Source organism: Erpetoichthys calabaricus, chromosome 10 (genome assembly GCF_900747795.2).
Source record: "Erpetoichthys calabaricus chromosome 10, fErpCal1.3, whole genome shotgun sequence".
NCBI lineage: Eukaryota > Metazoa > Chordata > Cladistia > Polypteriformes > Polypteridae > Erpetoichthys > Erpetoichthys calabaricus.
This window is the reverse complement of record NC_041403.2, coordinates 160,572,262-160,589,573: the sequence shown is the minus strand read 5'-3', so window position 1 is coordinate 160,589,573 and position 17,312 is coordinate 160,572,262. Positions and strand designations below refer to the sequence as shown.

Here is a 17,312-nt window from a genome sequence, read left to right as displayed (position 1 = left end):
AGCCCACAAGCCCCAAATACACCAACATGAGTCCTGAGTTCAAGCAAGTGACATTTTATTTTTACAATACCTTAACAAGGCTTGTTTTATCGTTCATATAATCACCCAATGCTCGTCTCTCCCTCTTTCTTCTTGTCCTCCCGACTCTGACTCCTTGAGGGTTCAGAGCCCTTTTATGCCAGACCCAGGAGTATTTCCGGGTCAGGCTGAAGTTCCTTAAAAGTATGGACGGTGCGTCCCTGCAGCTCCCTCTGGTGGCACCCATGGAACTCAACAAGGCTGTCTTACCAGGACTGCAATTCTCAGTGTGCCCTGTGGGTATCCGTGGCCCAAGGAGAATCCCACCTGTTGTATCTGGGAGCAAATAGTCCATGTGAGTGGTCTTCCCTTGTCCTTTCATTAAACTGGGTAAGGAACCTTGAGCCATCCCAGCCGGAACGCCACCCTATGCTTGGTGTCCATGACAAGTCGTACTTCTTTTATCACATGACTGTACACCTGAGAGTCACATCCTAATCTCAGAAATGATACCGAGTGTTTTCTTTTGACTCAGAAGTCTGTAACGTGTACCTGTTAGCAGCTCTCCATGAGGACCGAGCCATCAATATCATCTTCTCTTTTGCTCTAAGCGCCCCTTCTTTTCTTTTCTCTTCTCCATCCCAGCCTCGCTCCTTCACGTGCTGAAGATGACAGTGGTGCCCGTGTGTCTCTTTGTAGTGGCAGCCGTTCCTTTTGTGAAAGGGGGGGGGGGGTTAGCGCGGTGAATCACAGTGACACCTTGTGGGAGGGACAGCATTGCAGCTGCTCACCTCTGCAGGCTTTGCTCGTCTTTCTAAAACCACACTTTGCTTTCTGCTGCGGAAGGAAGTGACACGGTTCAGGAAGAAGTCTTCATACTTCAGCCTACACACCCTGCTTAAAAAAAAAAAAAGAAAGAAATAAGAAGAAACTTCAGAATTTCGCAGGGGGCACAACGTATTCATGTATCAGGCCCCTCGGTTTCCTCAGGCTGGTCTCACAGTAAAATAGAGGAACTTGATGGCTCCAGAGGAAAGGTGTGTGCTGCCCGAGGATCGCTCTTGATGTCTTTAGCTGCCATTTCCTGGAGTGGAAGTCGATCTTCATAGAATTGCTTCAAAGGTTGCAGTCTGATCTCGTCTTCAAGATCCACATCCAACTCGAACAAAGGAGCCACCTTGGTAAGTTCTACCTCCTGAGGGTGGGGTATGTTTGTGGCTTAGACTGGCCTGAGTGCATGGGGTGTACTACTGGGTGAGGTGGGGCGTCATTACTCTGACATCCTGGATGCTTGCTGATGTTAGGTGTCATCGTGAAGTGACCTGAACTTGAGCTGTCTTTGAGAGACCCCTTGGTTATGTTTCCCTCTTTTGCTATCGGGTTGCTTGCTCCATTCTGCTGCCGAATGCTTCCCTGGCCTTTGACCTGCTCACTTCTTGACTGGAAACCATTAAAAAGAAGAACATCTACCATCCATATTGGGTATGGGTCTTGTGTCACTCGACCGTACATCCCTGTATATACGGTGCCAGCATTCATGATCTGAATGGGATGTGGTTGGTAGATCTTTGGATGGTAGAAGAACTCGGGGCTAAAATTTCCCACCTGGTGTTCTGAAGTGTGCACCCTGAATTCAACCCCAACAAAGTCCCCCAGCTTCTTATTCCAGCCAGTTCCTTGATTAGATTGCAGATTCCTCCAATCGTTGGACTCCTCATGTGAAGTATTAGCTGCTGACCATCTAAAAAGACCTGGCAGGCTTTGTGTTACTTCTCTTAGAATTTGAGCAGAATAGCTGCTTATGACCTCCATAATTTCACATCTTACATTTTTTGGAAACCACATTACCATGCAGTTTAGCTCAGACTTCTCTGTTCCCAGCCACAGACTCCTGTGCATTTTGGGGAATTCCCAGGCATTCCCAAGTAAACATGTCCTGCACCTGCTGTAGGGTCTCTCCTCAATGAAACTCTAGCCGGTGGACCGCTTAAGTCATCCCCAAAGCACCTCAGTTGGTTCCTCCTCGATTCAGAAGAGCAGTGACTCCACTCTGAAGGTCTCCAGAATCACAGACCCCCTCACCACATCGCAGAGTGCCAGCTCAGCCACCATGCAAAGAGACCTCACTTGCACTTGCAATCTCATTCTTTTGGTGGTCATTACCCACAGCTCATGATCCACATTTTGATTTTTAACAAAGTTTAGTACAAAACGTTTAATATTAACTATGAATGAATAGCCATTTACCCATCTTCTGGACTCACATTATTTCAGTTTAGAGTTGTGGCACCTCTCAACACATCTGGTCACTGAGGTTCTGGAATTTGTGTGGTCTCCTTATGTCAGCTTGACATTTCCTTGGTATGACTGACCACTCTGAATTAGCCCGATTTGTGGGTGGGCACCCAGAGGTGCATTAGATACGGCCAACACCAAGATCTTGCCTGAGAATAAGTGGCTTCAATAAATGAGTGAATAAATAAACTGGAAAAGGTGGACAAGGAAGGAGAAGTTGCTCTCCGTTAAGTTTTTAAGCTTCTGTTCTGCTGTCTGTACTGACGAAGCATGGCGTTAGGGGTTATTTTTAATACATTGGCTGACGCTGTTAAAACAGGTCGATTTGTTCCTGCCATGATTTAGGTCTGTGCGCCCAGTCTCACAGAGCAATCGGATTGGTCAGGTAGGCTTTGGTGATGCGACAAAAGAGGTGGTGCGGGTGTGAGATGCATGAGGAGGAGTAAAGGCGCACTCCGAGAGAGTCACCTTCAAAGATGGCAAGTATAAAACCTTGAAAATAATCTGAGAAGCAGGCTTTATAGAAACGCATGTGCGAGAGGCAGTTCCGGCGTTAGAGACGCGTTAGTAAAGACGTTGAAAATGTTGTCTTCAAAGATGGAAAAGTATAATACTTCAAAAATAATCTGAGAAGAAGGTTTTACCGGAATGCTCACGTGACAGGGACCGCTGGTGAAGGCGCGTTAGTAAAGGCCTATGAGGCATGCGGCGAGAGTCGCCTTCAAAGACAGAAAGTATAAAATCTCGAAAATAATCTGAGAAGCAGGCTTTATAGAAACGCATGTGCGAGAGGCAGTTCCGGCGTTAGAGACGCGTTAGTAAAGACGTTGAAAATGTTGTCTTCAAAAACGCAAAAGTGTAATATTTCGAAAATAATCTGAGAAGCAGGTTGTCCCGGAACGCTCACGTGAGAGGAACTGCCGGTGAAGACGTGTTAGTAAAGGCCTATGAGGCACGCGGCGAGAGTCGCCTTCAAAGACGGAAAGTATAAAATCTCGAAAATAATCTGAGAAGCAGGCCTTATGGGAACGCATGTGCGAGAGGCAGTGCCGCTGGTAGAGACGTGTTTGTAAAGACATTAGAAGCACACTGAAAATGTCTTCAAAAATGGAAAAGTGTAATATTTTGAAAATAATATGAGAAGCAGGTTGTCCCGGAACGCTCACGTGAGAGGAACTGCCGGTGAAGATGTGTTAGTAAAGGCCTATGAGGCACGCTGAGAGAGTCGGCAAGTATAAAAGCGGACAGGAGGTGAGACAGGTGCCTAGAAAATAACGACAGAGTCCGAGAAGAAGGCTTTACAAGAACGCACTTGAGAACAGGAGCTCCGGTGAAGAGAGTTAGTAAAGACAAAGGAGGCATGTTGAGAGAGTCGCCTTCAAAGACGGAAAGTATAAAACCTCGAAAATAATCTGAGAAACGGGCTTTACGGGATAAATGTGTGCGAGAGGGAGCGCTACTGGAGACATGTTAGTAAAGCCATATGAGGCATGCCGAGATGGTTTGCCTTCAAAGTTGGAAATTAGAAAACCGGACAGGAGATGAGAAAGGCGCCTCCAGAACGATGACTATGAGCTTTATCGGAACGCACTTGAGAAAGGGAGCGCCGGTGAAGACTCGAGCGAATACAAAGGAAAGGCGCTAGAGGTAAGCGAAGGGCAAGAAATAGCAAATATTTTTAATTGTATTCTATCACCTGTGGCCAGTACTAATTAAAATGCATTTTGTTACTGAGCAAAACTTACAATAAAAATGTATTTTGTCTAAAAAAAAAACAGACACAATGTAGTTGGCGCATGGAACAGAAAATTCTTTGGGCACACCTGCTGCGTGATAACTCACTGGGGTCTGAGAAGTTTGATCTTACACAGTTTGTTATAATCAAATATCACCGTTACCAGTTAAATTTCATACTGGTGACACGCTAATCGTTGCGAGACACTCAGATGGTTGTGGTTCTACATATGTTCATTATTCTAGAGAAAATACAATAAATATTATCCAAAATACGACTAAATGAAAAAGCGAACTTAAAGTGAAATATTCCATTCTTATTTCAGACTTCCACTATCCTCTATTTGCACCCATCGCTCTCTAATATGCTCATAGGAAAGGCAATCTAAAAATTACGCGGTAACCAGACTGGATAGAAGCTGACGCATTCCAACACATTCGCAGTGGCTTATGGGTAGCTCAAATACACAGAGCTCAGCGCTCTGCTGTGAGTCTAATTGAAGTCAAGGTCAAGTGAACACGGACCCCGTCATAGGGTATTGCTGCCCAAGGGGGTTCGACCAGATCATAAATCCAAGGGTTCTTCTAGTTTATCCACTGCATGCTGGGAGGGTTTGCTGGAGATGCCCAATAAAACGTGAACGTCGAGAGTTGTTTGTGTGAGTACTGCCTTGTGTTTTCTCTCGATTCTCGTATTATCAGTTTTGGCCGTGGCTTTGCTTTATTACGACTCCTCTTCTCCTGACCCCTAAACCCCCATGCTGCATTTAGCAATCCACGCGGTACAGTTAATGATTTTCCGGCCAGTATGAGTACATGAAACGGAGTAAGACGGGGTCTTCAATGACTTCTGACCACTGACAAAGACCTGTGACCATAGTTAATTATTCATAATGAATGTTGAGGCAGCTCAGTGCCTCCCTGACTGAGCGAAGCAAGCACAAGACCAAATCGTAGTCGCCACTCACAAACGAAGAATACTTCATAACAAGCCACGTTCAGGTGAGTTGCACTTGACTTGAACTGGCCAGAGCAGCAGGCTCAAATCAATTCAGTGGCACCTCACTCATAGCCAGACGAGCCCAGCACCTTTAGAAGGAGGACAAGATGTCGACAAGGCGGACACGACTACAACGAGGACACCAATGATTGTCAGGTAAGCTAATGTGCCCATCCAGAGGGTAGGCCTTGTAGTGACAAATTCAAATCCCACTACTAACATCAGAAATATGGAAACATCTGTCTACATGCATGTGTCTTTCTGTCCCTTAGTATCGCCAAGATGGCCCAGAACAGCTTTGAGGACAACGCCAGCCTCCTAAGCGCCAGGCTCAATTCCGTCCACTGTGAGGAAGGTGACTCCAGCTCCATCGGCTCAGAATCGGATTTTGGGTTGGACCGCAGCAACCAGCTGCCAGCACAAGAGACGGACAAATACGGCTTTCTGCTCAGCACAGGATCAGCAGCAGAGTGAGTTCACACATGGGGGGACGGAGTTAGTTGGTTGAGGGTGCCCATTAGATTGAAGTGGATTAAAGACGGGGGGGGTGACCGCTTAGCACTGCCTACACGTGTATTCAGTTTGAGCTAAAAAAGAAATTTTTCCAACACCACCATTCCCTTAAATGTTGGCACAGTGGTGTAGCAGTTAGTGAAGGGCGATTCACAGTTTGTTCTTTTTCAACAACTCTTTACAGTTAATTATGGGAATCGACTGAAGGGCAGGAAATAATCAGTTCAGTACAACTCAATGGAAGTTCTGCAGCGCAGGCGTGATGCTGTCTATTGTTTAGACATTTAACGCACCAGGGTAAATGCTGCCTTAGGTTCTTTCTAGTTAGAACATTACCCGTGAACGAGAACTCTGTCATCGATCATTCTCTCTTTTATCACACAAGTACGATACAGTAAAAACATTCATATTAGAATATGTTAAAAGTGTTTTTGTACAATTCAATTTTAACAGAATACATAAACATAATATTAAACCAATAAGTTTATGTCCGTTTGTACATTCAACAAATTAGTCAAACAAAACTGATCCCTATAAAAGATGATTCTAATTTCTAACAATGATTTTGCTTTTCACTTGACTTCAATGCACAGAGCATACAGAATGGGTGTTCGTAGAATGAGTTGCACGATTCTCGTTTGTTTGATCCATGAAATCAGTCATTTTCTTACCCGCCTAGTCCTGGACAAGGTTGCAAACTCACATGATATCTCTAGTTGACGCCACGATGGCAGTAGTGTTTAATAGTAAAGTAACACCAGCCGAAGGTACAGAATGGGCTCCTCCAAGAAACTCAGACGAGGACGTGATCTCATGATGTCACAGCAGAACAGGATTCACAGATACCGCTAATCAGTGGAAAACTCCAGCTCGGCTTCCACGTCTCTCATGTAGCAAATTCAGCTTTGTACCCTAGGGGGCAGTACTTGGTCAAAACATATTTTTGATTTCTTTGCTGCCTTTGGGTGAACATCTAGAGCAATGTGGCAAAGTCTCTTCACTGCTCTGCAGATGATTCCTCCAGATCACTCCTGATGATTCTTCAGCTCTCATTCAAGTCATGTATACAATGTCTGTGTGATATTCAAGACTTTAGGAGTGGTAGCTGTCTGTGTTAAGGCAGAAAATCTTGTGAGCACTTCTAATTTGATTAAAAAGACTATCATCAGTCATATTAGATAGATAGATAGATAGATAGATAGATAGATAGATAGATAGATAGATAGATAGATAGATAGATAGATAGATACTTTATTAATCCCAAGGGGAAATTCACGTACTCCAGCAGCAGCATACTGATAAACAAACAATATTAAATTAAAGAGTGATAACAATGCAGGTAAAAACAGACAATAACTTTTTATGATGTTAACGTTTACCCCCTCGGGTGGAACTGAAGAGTCGCATAGTGTTGGGGAGGAACGATCTCCTCAGTCTGTCAGTGGAGCAGGACGGTGACAGCAGTCTGTTGCTGAAGCTGCTCCTCTGTCTGGAGATGATCCTGTTCAGTGGATGCAGTGGATTCTCCATGATTGACAGGAGTCTGCTCAGCGCCCGTCGCTCTGCCACGGATGTCAAACTGTCCAGCTCCGTGCCTACAATAGAGCCTGCCTTCCTCACCAGTTTGTCCAGGCGAGAGGCGTCCCTCTTCTTTATGCTGCCTCCCCAGCACACCACCGCATAGAAGAGGGCACTCGCCACAACCGTCTGATAGAACATTTGCAGCATCTCCTATTACTGCTAATGGTCACTTAATCTTCTTTGGTGATTACAAACCTTGGGTCAAAATTGATTCCATACTTATATTTCAGAGTTACATTATTTGTAAGATGTCATTTTACTATCTAAGGAGAGCACTACTACCCACTGTGCCACCACAATTGTCGATAGATATACTTTCCAGGGCTATCTACTCAGACATAAATCTTTAACTCCTTCAACCTACTAGTCATCCTCTTTCTCCTTCCTAGACAAGTCCTTGCCTCTGACCCACGATGCCTCTCCTCTGCTTCACTCCTGACTCTCTTCCAGGCTCCGCCCCTTCTAACATCCTGTGTCTCTCTCACTTTCTCTCAGGCTCCACCCCTTCTGACAGCATCTCTATCTAGCTCTCTTTTAGAGCATATCTATCTCTCTCTCTCTCAGTTCTGTGTGACCCCCCCGCTCCCCCCCCCAAACATTCATGCCAAAAATGCCCTTAACAGTTAGGTTGCTGCTTTTTATTTCCTAAATCTTTCCATAAGGGCATCAAGGGGTAGATGCCAAATTGTAGGGGAACTACCGTTGGTCAATTGTCTTCCAGGAATGAAGGCCCATCTCCAGAAATCATCCGGCAAAAGGAAAACAAGTGGTTAGAGATGATGAACCAATGGGATCGCATCATGCAGAGGAATTATGGCAAGGTGAGACGGTGAGGGAGGCATAGCAAGAGCTTCGAGGAACTCCTTACTCGTGTATTCACCTAACCCTGCCTTCCCAGGTCAAGTCGTACAGCCGGAAAGGAATCCCAGCATCCCTCAGGTCACGATGTTGGCCCATGCTGTGTGGTGCTATTGCCAATATGGAGAAGAACAGGGGCCAGTACCAGGTTAGCTTTGCCTCTCTCTCTCTCTCTCTCTCTTCTCATCCTGAGTGTGGTGGTATGACAGTTTGCCTGATGTAGATGCCACTTGTCTCTCCCTCTGTACACAGGAACTGGATAAGGCACCAGGGGACAAGCACTGGGTGGACATCATTGAGCGAGATATTGACCGCCAGTTCCCCTTCCACGAAATGTTTTTATCACGAGACAGACATGGGTAAAGCACTTCACTTTCATTTGTGCTTCTGTCATCCTCTGCCCACTGCTCTCCTAATCTACAACTCTTGGGGTAATCTAAATGTCCTTGACTACCATTGTCCTCACCTCTTTGTTCATCTAACATCTTAATGGCACTCCACACGACTGTAACTCAGTTTGGCCTTGTCTTCTTGACTCCATGCCCACTGTTGTCACAATCTCGTAGATTTCTGTATTGCTGCAATGCCCCTTTGCCCTCCTGCCTGTTTCTCTCTTAGTCATACACTGGTGGGTATTCTATACCTTTATGACTGCCATTTGCACCTTTACCTAATCTCCTTTAACTGCTGTGAAGTCCTACCTTTAAGGGCTGCTCAACAGTAATGGGTCTCACATTGCCCACACCTCCCTCTATGCACTGCTCTGATAAGTAAACTCTTAATGGGTATTCTGTGGCACTCTGCCTTCATTTCTTCTCATCTCGTTGCCCAATTTTAACACTAATCCATACACTCACTGAGCAGATTCTTAGGACCACTCTATTTCTACTGGGTAGGACCTCCTTTTGCTCTCAACATAGCCTCACTTCTTCATGGCACGGATTCCACAAGATGTTACATTCTGCTCCATGTTGACATGATGGCATCACGCAGTTTTGCAGATTTGTCAGCTGCACCTTCATCTCCTGTTCTACCACATCCCAAGGGTGTTCTACTAATAATCTTCTCTCGATATATAAAATGCTAAGCCTAAAAGTGCAACGATTTTGTGTGACGTTTTTTGTCACACTTTAATTCAGGCTTATTTTAAAACCTACATATATATGTTTGGTATCATTATTTACAGAATTTATCAACCTTTAATGTGATGTTGTTAGATTTGCAGATTCTTATTCCGTTTTTAAATTATAACCTAAAAAATATCAAGAACTCGCGTCCCGTGAGACAAGACTTTGTGCCAAAAGAATTGTCCACACCCGGGGTCAGAAATAAAAGACAAAGAGTAGGACAGCTGCTGTACAGGCTTTTAAATGTTCGAAGTGCCGTGCGAAATGCAAATCACGTGGCATGGCAGCAGCAGCAAGCCAGCAGCTGATCGAGCAAAGAGGAGGTAAAAACAAAACCATATTTGTTTCCCATTGTATCACCATTTAAGAGGGGGTTTCGGAGGAGCAACCGCGTCTCCTTGGGGTGCGTTCAGCCCCCCTTTTCACAACGCGAGTGGCAGAGACGTGAAGTGGCACAGGCCGGGGGGGGGGGGGGGGGGTTGGCGAGCGAAGTGAGCAGGGGGCGAACCCCCTAGTAGTAATAATAAAGCATTTTATTTATTCGTAGGCGCCTTCCTAAACACAAAGTTTTACGCGGCTGGAAATATGTAGACCGAGAGATGTTGCTGATGATAAAGTACTGTCAAGGATGACACCCAGACTCTTAGCCTCTGGGGAAGGGGAGACAGAGGAATTATCAATAACAAATGAAAAATGATCAGTTACTGGAATTACTGGACTCAGATCTGGTGACTGTGAAGGCCACCGGAGAACACTGAACTCACGGTCATGTTTATGACACCAGTCTAAAATGACTTTTGCTTTGTGACATGTTGCAATGTCATACTGGAAATAGCCATTAAAAGACTGGTAAATTGTGGCCATGAAGAGAAGATAGATAGATAGATAGATAGATAGATAGATGTGAAAGGCACTATATGATAGATAGATAGATAGATAGATAGATAGATAGATAGATAGATAGATAGATAGATAGATAGATAGATAGATAGATACTTTATTAATCCCAATGGGAAATTCACATTCTCCAGCAGCAGCATACTGATACAATAAATAATATTAAATTAAAGATTGATAATAATGCAGGTGAAAAACAGACACATGGTCAGCAACGATACTCAAATAGGACATGGCATTCAAGTGATGACTGATTATTATTAATGAGCTCAGTGTGCCAAGAAGACATTGCCCACACACCATTACACCACCACCACCAGCAGCTTGGACTGTTGATACGTGGCAGGTGGGGTTCATAGATTCATGCTGTTGGGCACCAAATTCTAACACTACCATCTTGTGTGCCTCAGCAGAAGTTGAGAATCATCAGACCAGGCTCACAGTGTCCACTACAGTCTCAGCATTCTGTTCTTGGCTGATGGGAGTGGAACCTGAAGTGGTCTTCTGTTTTTGTAGCCCATCTGCCTCAAGGCTCCATGTGTTGTGGATTCTGAGATGCTTTAATAGATAGATTTAGCTTTGTTCAAATCTTTTGATGAAGTTTCTAAATCTGGTAAAGCCAAGAACCTTCTAGTGTCTTTAATGCAAAAGGCCATGTTGAGGACCCTCCAGCCTGTGGTTTTTTCGAAGCCCACATTGCAGATTCTGTCACCCCTTTCCGCCATGTCTCAAAACACCACACTCAGTACCCCCAGCTCTATTAACTCTTGACTCCTAATGGGGATTCCTCAAAGTTGTTCTTCTGTTTGCCTTCACCTACCCAGACTAACCCTAACACTATCAAATAGTCTCCACAGCTCGATTTGGTTTGCCCCTTTGTGCAGTGCCTGTGTCTCTTGATATCTAATGTGCCCGCCTTTTTATTTTTTGGGTTAGGCAGAGGGACCTTTTAAGTGTCCTAAAAGCATACACGCAGTACAGGCCTGAGGAAGGGTACTGCCAGGGCCAGGGACCTGTGGCAGCTGTGCTCCTGATGAACATGCCCGCTGAGGTACAGTATATCCCACTTGAGATTGAGGCTGCCCACATACCAGCTGCTTATCGCCACCAGGCTTAATCTGTGACCCTCTTTGTCTTTCTACAGCAAGCGTTTTGGTGCCTGGTACAGATCAGCGAGAAGTACCTGCCGGGATATTATAGCCCCTTACTTGTGAGTACACCACGCTACATCTGTACAGCTGTACCTCCCCACCAAGATCCAGACACACACATACAGTGGATTTAGAAAGTTTTCAGACACCTTCACTTTTTTACACATTTTTGTTCTGTTGCAGCCCTGTGCTAAAATTATTTAAATTTATTTGTTCCTTCATTAAACAATACTCAATACCCCAGAATCGCAAAGCAAAAATAGGATTTTAGGAATTTCTTAAAGTTATCCTATCCACCGTAGTAGAAGGACAAGTCTGTCTGTGTTATCTGTGTGTCTATCTGATTGCTCTTTGAGGACACTTTTAGTAGGACAATATCGCCAGCTTACCTTTCTTTCTTCTTATCCCAACAGGAAGGTGTTCACCTTGATGCCCGGGTCCTGACTGGGCTCCTCAAGAGGAATTGCCCGTGCGCGTACCGTCACCTGAAGAAGCACGGAGTCGATCCGCTCATGTATGCCACCGAGTGGTTCATGTGCATTTTCTCACGAACTTTGCCTTTCCCGCTGCTCCTGAGGATCTGGGACATGTTCTTCAGTGAGGGTGAGTCTCTCTGTCATCTGCTACGCTTTTAGACTTGTAGGAAAAAATAGATATGTCGAAAATTGCTTTTTCAATTTTGTTGTACCAGCCTCATGCTGCCCATCAAACACCTGGCCACACTGGGGATATCCAGTAGCAGGGATTACCACTAAGCCTTGTGTTCGAGTCATGCATTGCGTGTGGTCGGCGTGTTCTTTTCATGTTATTGTGGATTGTCCTTTTTCACCTAAAAGCTATTCAGTTCTAAACTTGAGGTGTTGCTCTTTCACTTCAGGCAGTTCATAGCCAATAGAATTTCCTGGGAGGTGGCGAAGCTCTCCATTTACTTAAGGTTTAAATCTATATTGCTGTGTTTGATGGATGATGATGATGATGATGCAAGGGGGCATCACAACAAACTGATGCCAAATAAGTCCAGACACAAGCATCCGATTGTTCCAGTTGTGTACTTGGACATTCTCGCTTGTCATTAGCAAAACAAAAATTATTATAACATTATAACGCCATTCAACCCAACAAAGTCCGCCAGTCCTATCCTCTTAATTCTTCTAAAATAATATCAAGCCGAGTTTTGAAGGTCCATAAAGTCCTACCACACTACTTGGTCATTTACACAATGTGTCTGTGGTTCTCGGTGTAAAGAAAACTTTCCTAATGTTTGTGTGAAATTTACCCTTAACAAACTTCCAACCGTATCCCAGTGTCCATTTTAACGTCACGGTTTCAATCCACTGGACTAATTCCCATCATAATTATAAACACCTCAGTCAGGTCTCCTCTTCATCTTTTGTTTACACTGTAAAGGCTCAGCTCTTTTAATATTTCCCCTGTAGCCCTGGACTCACCCTAGTTGCTCTTCTCTGGACCTTCTCTAGTGCTGCTATGTTTTTTTTGTAGCCTGGAGACCAAACCTGCCCACAGTACTCCAGATGAGGCCTCACCAGTGTGTTATAAAGCTTGAGCAGAACCTCCTGGGACTTGTACTCCACACATCAAGGCGCTATATAACCTGACATTCTGTTAGCCTTCATAATGGCTTCTGAACACTGTCTGGAAGTTGATAGTGTCGAGTCCTAAATCCTTCTCCTAAAGTGTACTTTTGATTTTCAGACCTTATGTATTCAAACCTCACATTTTTGCTTCCTATGTGTAATACTTTACATTTACCAACATTATTAATTACCTTAGTAAATGTTAATACCAGAGAGTCTGCACACATAAAGGAAAATTCTGGTATCGTCCCATCAGCTTTTTCCTGCCAGAATTGCCTCGGCTCATCACACGTATCAATCTGCTGGGCTCATATTCATATTTAACCAATCTTGGACAGCCCCAGAGTGCATTGTGCACAATTAAAGACACTCACCATGTAATCCCGTTCCAAAAAATTGGTGACACCCCACACAAAACAACAAAATGTCGAAAGGAGGCATGAATAGAAACAACTTTAAATCATTTTTGTAACGGCAGAATTGGATTCAGCACAAGTCAATAACCTTACAGCAAAAAAAGAAATTCCAAAAAAAGGTACACAGTAAGCAAGGAACAATGTTCAACGAAAGGAAACCATAACGCGAACGGCCTTTATAACATGCACACCTACCTCTACATGCTTTCATTCAACCCGTTGGCTGACTCTTCTTCCTCCCTTCTGATTCCAGGCGTAACGATTCTTTTTCGAGTGGCGCTGATTCTGGTCAGGATGGCAATCGGGTCATCCGAGAAGACTAAAAAGTGTGATGGGCAGCTTGAAACCTTGGAGTGCCTGCGCTCGATAAGTCAGAAGAACTTACGGGAAGATGCCTTTGTTCAAGCAGTAAGTGCCTCCAGCCTCCTCCGGGGCAGCCAAGACATCTTCTCTGTTTGGTTTTCACCTCTTATGGTTTCTTCATGTTTAACGTTTTAAACAGGTAGGGGACATGTCCCTTTCTGAGAGGGAGGTAGAGAAGGAGACAGCCATTCAGCTGGAGAAGTGGAGGAAAGAGCGACCTGACCTGACCTTTCAGCCCAGATCACGACTGCATGGGGCCCGGTCTGTGTTTGAGGAGGCAGAGAGGGAAGAGCGGGAGAAGGAGAAAAAGGAGAGGAGGGGAAGTGCCATTTCACTGGCTTTGTCCATCTCCTCGGAAAACAAGCAAAGAAGGAAGAAGAGTGTGGACATACGGGGCACCCCTGAGGTGCAGCCCACAGAGCACAGAGATCCTGGACAACCAACAAGACCTGAGAGTGAGCCGTGTGCCTCCTCCAGCATAACTAACAGCATCAAAGTATTCAGCCAACCCGGTAAGAACCACAGGAAAGGGGAAATCTGGATCTTGGTATCAACTGGCTTTGTTGAGAGGAGCCATAGACCTTCTTAGTAGCAACTACGTGGGGGCCCATCAACCCTGGAAGTGATGTCAGTCCATCAGATAGATAGATAGATAGACAGATAGATCACACGCCATACTCACACACCCACCTTTATGTGAATTTCCCATTGGGATTAATAAAGTATCTATCTATCTATCTATCTATCTATCTATCTATCTATCTATCTATCTATCTATCTATCTATCTATCTATCTATCTATCTATCTATCTATCTATCTATCTATTTCTTCAGTCCCAGCAGGCCAATCGAGAGTCACCAATTAATGCAAAGTGTACGTCTTTGGAGAGTGAGTGAACCTCTTACCGATCGTAAATGGTACAAAGCCAACATTTTATTAGATCTTGATCGAAATAACCCTGACTTTTTTGGTCAAGCTTGCAAGTCATCACAAGCCCTTTGAAATGTTCTAGTTGTTCTTCTCAGGTACTGCCAGGCCTACTGAACATGGACTCTCCGCTGCAGGAATCCTTCGGTGAATTTCTGCAGGTTTCACTCTCTCAGTTATGGTGTGTTGTTCAACAATGGTGCAATCCCACAGCGGAGTATCCATGTTCGTTTGACGGTGGCTTCAGCTAGACTAATGGTAGAGCAATGCACTGTGCGTGTTCAAACTACCCATAAGCCTTTGGGAACTATCCATTAGATTACGGCTTAATTGCCATTACTCTTTGATTTACCCTCATATGAACGAATAACTATCCATTTTAATATGGTCTTCTAGAGAATTCACTGGGAAGTAGCTACACAAGCTACTTCTTATGGCTTCTTCTAGATTTTTCTTCTAGAGTTTGGTCTTTATTTGGTTTTATCATCTCTTAACATTTTTTATCTTCTTTGTGTAGATCACTCAGTGCATCCCGGTACCCCAGAGTCCAAAGATCAACCAATCACAGAGCAGAAAGAAAAAGCACCTCCAGTTCCGCGCTTCCCCACAGTCATCCCCACGATTATTGTGGAGGATACAAGCTTAGAGGAGGAGGCCAAAGAGAAGAAGACCAAAAAGACCAAGGAGCAAAGGCGACGGGAGAAAGAAGAGGAGAAGGCCATGGTGAAGGCAATGAAAGAACGGGAACGGATCGAAAGGGAACGGCAGAAGCAACTGGAGAAAGAAGAGAAGAAGAAGAAGAAGAAGAAAGAAGGGGATACTATAGGGGTGGGGGAGCCCAGAAAAAAGCCTCAGACCAGGGGAAAGACTTTCCACTTTGTCCGCAAGTCCTCCACTGCCAGCTCAGTATTTGTAGATCAGCCCCACAAGGACCCTGAATCGAAGAGGAACTCGGCTCCTTACTTTGACACTTACTTTTAGAGCAGCCGGGGCAGGGGTGGACTCTGGAAAGGGACGACGTCCAGCGAACAACAAGAGAGCTTTGCAAAATGAACACTAGCAAGAAGGCAGGCGCGTGACAGTGGGATATTTAAATCAGCGGCCGATATGAGAAGATGGGAAAGTTTTGAATCTCCTCGTTTATGATGAAGTCTCAGTTGCACAGGTTGGTGGACATGATTGGTGAAATGGGATATTGGGCCTACATTAGAATCTGGAGGAAATATCTTCCAGTGTGAAATGCATCATTTTTATTATGACACGTGAAAATAAACCCTAATTTTATAAATATCAATTTTAAGTATAAGATGTGTAGGAGATTCCCACTAATGGTAAAAAAATTGGATTTTTATTTTTCTGTTTGTGCATCTACCTTCGGGGGCCACGTTATTAGCTCTACCTGCTTTTAATGCAAATGGCCGTGCGCTCCTCCAAACAGCCAATCACGTGGCTGCAGCACAGTATAAACAGCATGGACTGGGCTGTGAAAAAGTATTTGCCCCTTTCGTCGTATCCTCATTTTTTTTTTGCATATTTTACAAAATGAATGGCCTCAGACCTTCAAACAAAATTTAGTATTAGAGAACAGGATCATGACGGAATGCACAATGCAGTTTGTAAATTTTCTCAAGAAACAGTGTTATCCACTACCATCACGCCATGAACCTGTAATTGCCCCCATAGTTTCAATACTTAGATGTAACTAAGTTCATTCATTCATTCCACTACTTATCCAAAGCCGAGTCACGGGGGCAACAGTCTTAGCACTGAGGCCCATATGTCTCTTTCCTAAGCCGCACTTGCCAACTGATAACTGGGGGATCCCAAGGCCTTCCCAGAATGGCCAGATTTGTTCAAGCTAACATGAAGGCCTCAAATACTCCAGTAAGAGCGTCTTACGATACTTCTGAGCAGGACAGCAACTCGGACTACATGTAAGAATGTGAAGAAGATGAAGTAAAGGAGCAGAAGACCACCACCCTGTGCTCCACACCTGTCCGCTAAGAACAGGAAGTGCCTACAGTGGGCACACTGATCAGCAAACTTCGACGACTACAGATTAAAGAATTATCGCCTCATCTGATGAGTCTTGAGTTCTACCACAACAGGCAGACGGATGGGTCAGAATTTGGTGCAAACCACATGAATCTATGGATCCACCCTGCCTTTCTTCCACAGTACAGACTGGTGGTGGTGGTGGTGAAATGGTGGCGGGGAATACTTAAAACACCCAGCCGACCCTCATTGGAATGGCACAGTGCATCTGAGCATTATTGGTGACCATGTGCATCCCTTGATGGCCATAGTCTACCTTTTTTCCAAAAGGATAGTGTAGCACACATCGTTTCAAGATGGTTCCATGGATATGATAGCAACTTTTTATTCCAGTAGCCTGCACAGTCCTGAGCGCTCAGTCTAACAGGGCACCCTGGGATGAAGTGGAGCCAAAAGGTTTTATGACAGAAACATCTACTGGGAACTGTGTGATGCTATCAGGTCAACATGGACCAAAATCTAAACCAACCCAATGCCTCATCAAGGCAGAGGTCAAAGTAGGGGCCATGATTTAAACAGCAAAGAGTCATGGTGGTCTTGTGAACATCTTCTGACTGATAAGAAGCCTACTGCAACAATGGATAAACTGTCTATAAGTGAAAGGTCCCATTAAAGAATTAAATTTGTGTTGTGTGTACAAAGAACGCATCACAAACACCAATGAGCCACAACATTCAAACCACCGACGGGCGAAGAACAACATTGAACATGGATTGTCTCGTCACAGTGGCACCTGTCAAAGGGTGGGATGTATTAGGCAGCAAGTGAACAGTCAGTCCTT

General features: G+C 44.5%; 1 protein-coding gene across 1 annotated transcript; it reads left to right on the top strand.

The window, feature by feature from the left end:
- The first annotated feature begins 4,604 nt into the window (after positions 1–4,604).
- On the top strand, positions 4,605–16,263 carry tbc1d10c (TBC1 domain family, member 10C). Its single transcript, XM_051932568.1, has 10 exons — positions 4,605–5,517; positions 7,863–7,962; positions 8,040–8,147; positions 8,252–8,358; positions 10,960–11,074; positions 11,168–11,233; positions 11,588–11,777; positions 13,439–13,593; positions 13,688–14,060; positions 14,994–16,263. The coding sequence occupies exons 1-10, from the start codon at positions 5,330–5,332 to the stop codon at positions 15,455–15,457; spliced, it is 1,866 nt and encodes a 621-aa protein (XP_051788528.1). The 5' UTR covers positions 4,605–5,329; the 3' UTR covers positions 15,458–16,263.
- The last annotated feature ends 1,049 nt before the right edge of the window (positions 16,264–17,312 follow it).

Coding starts and splice junctions, on each gene's coding strand:
- tbc1d10c (XM_051932568.1), top strand. CDS start 5,330: ATGGCCCAGAACAGCTTTGAGGACAACGCCAGCCTCCTAAGCGCCAGG. Junction 11,075..11,167: donor TGATGAACATGCCCGCTGAG/GTACAGTATATC, acceptor GTCTTTCTACAG/CAAGCGTTTTGGTGCCTGGT. Junction 11,234..11,587: donor GATATTATAGCCCCTTACTT/GTGAGTACACCA, acceptor TTATCCCAACAG/GAAGGTGTTCACCTTGATGC.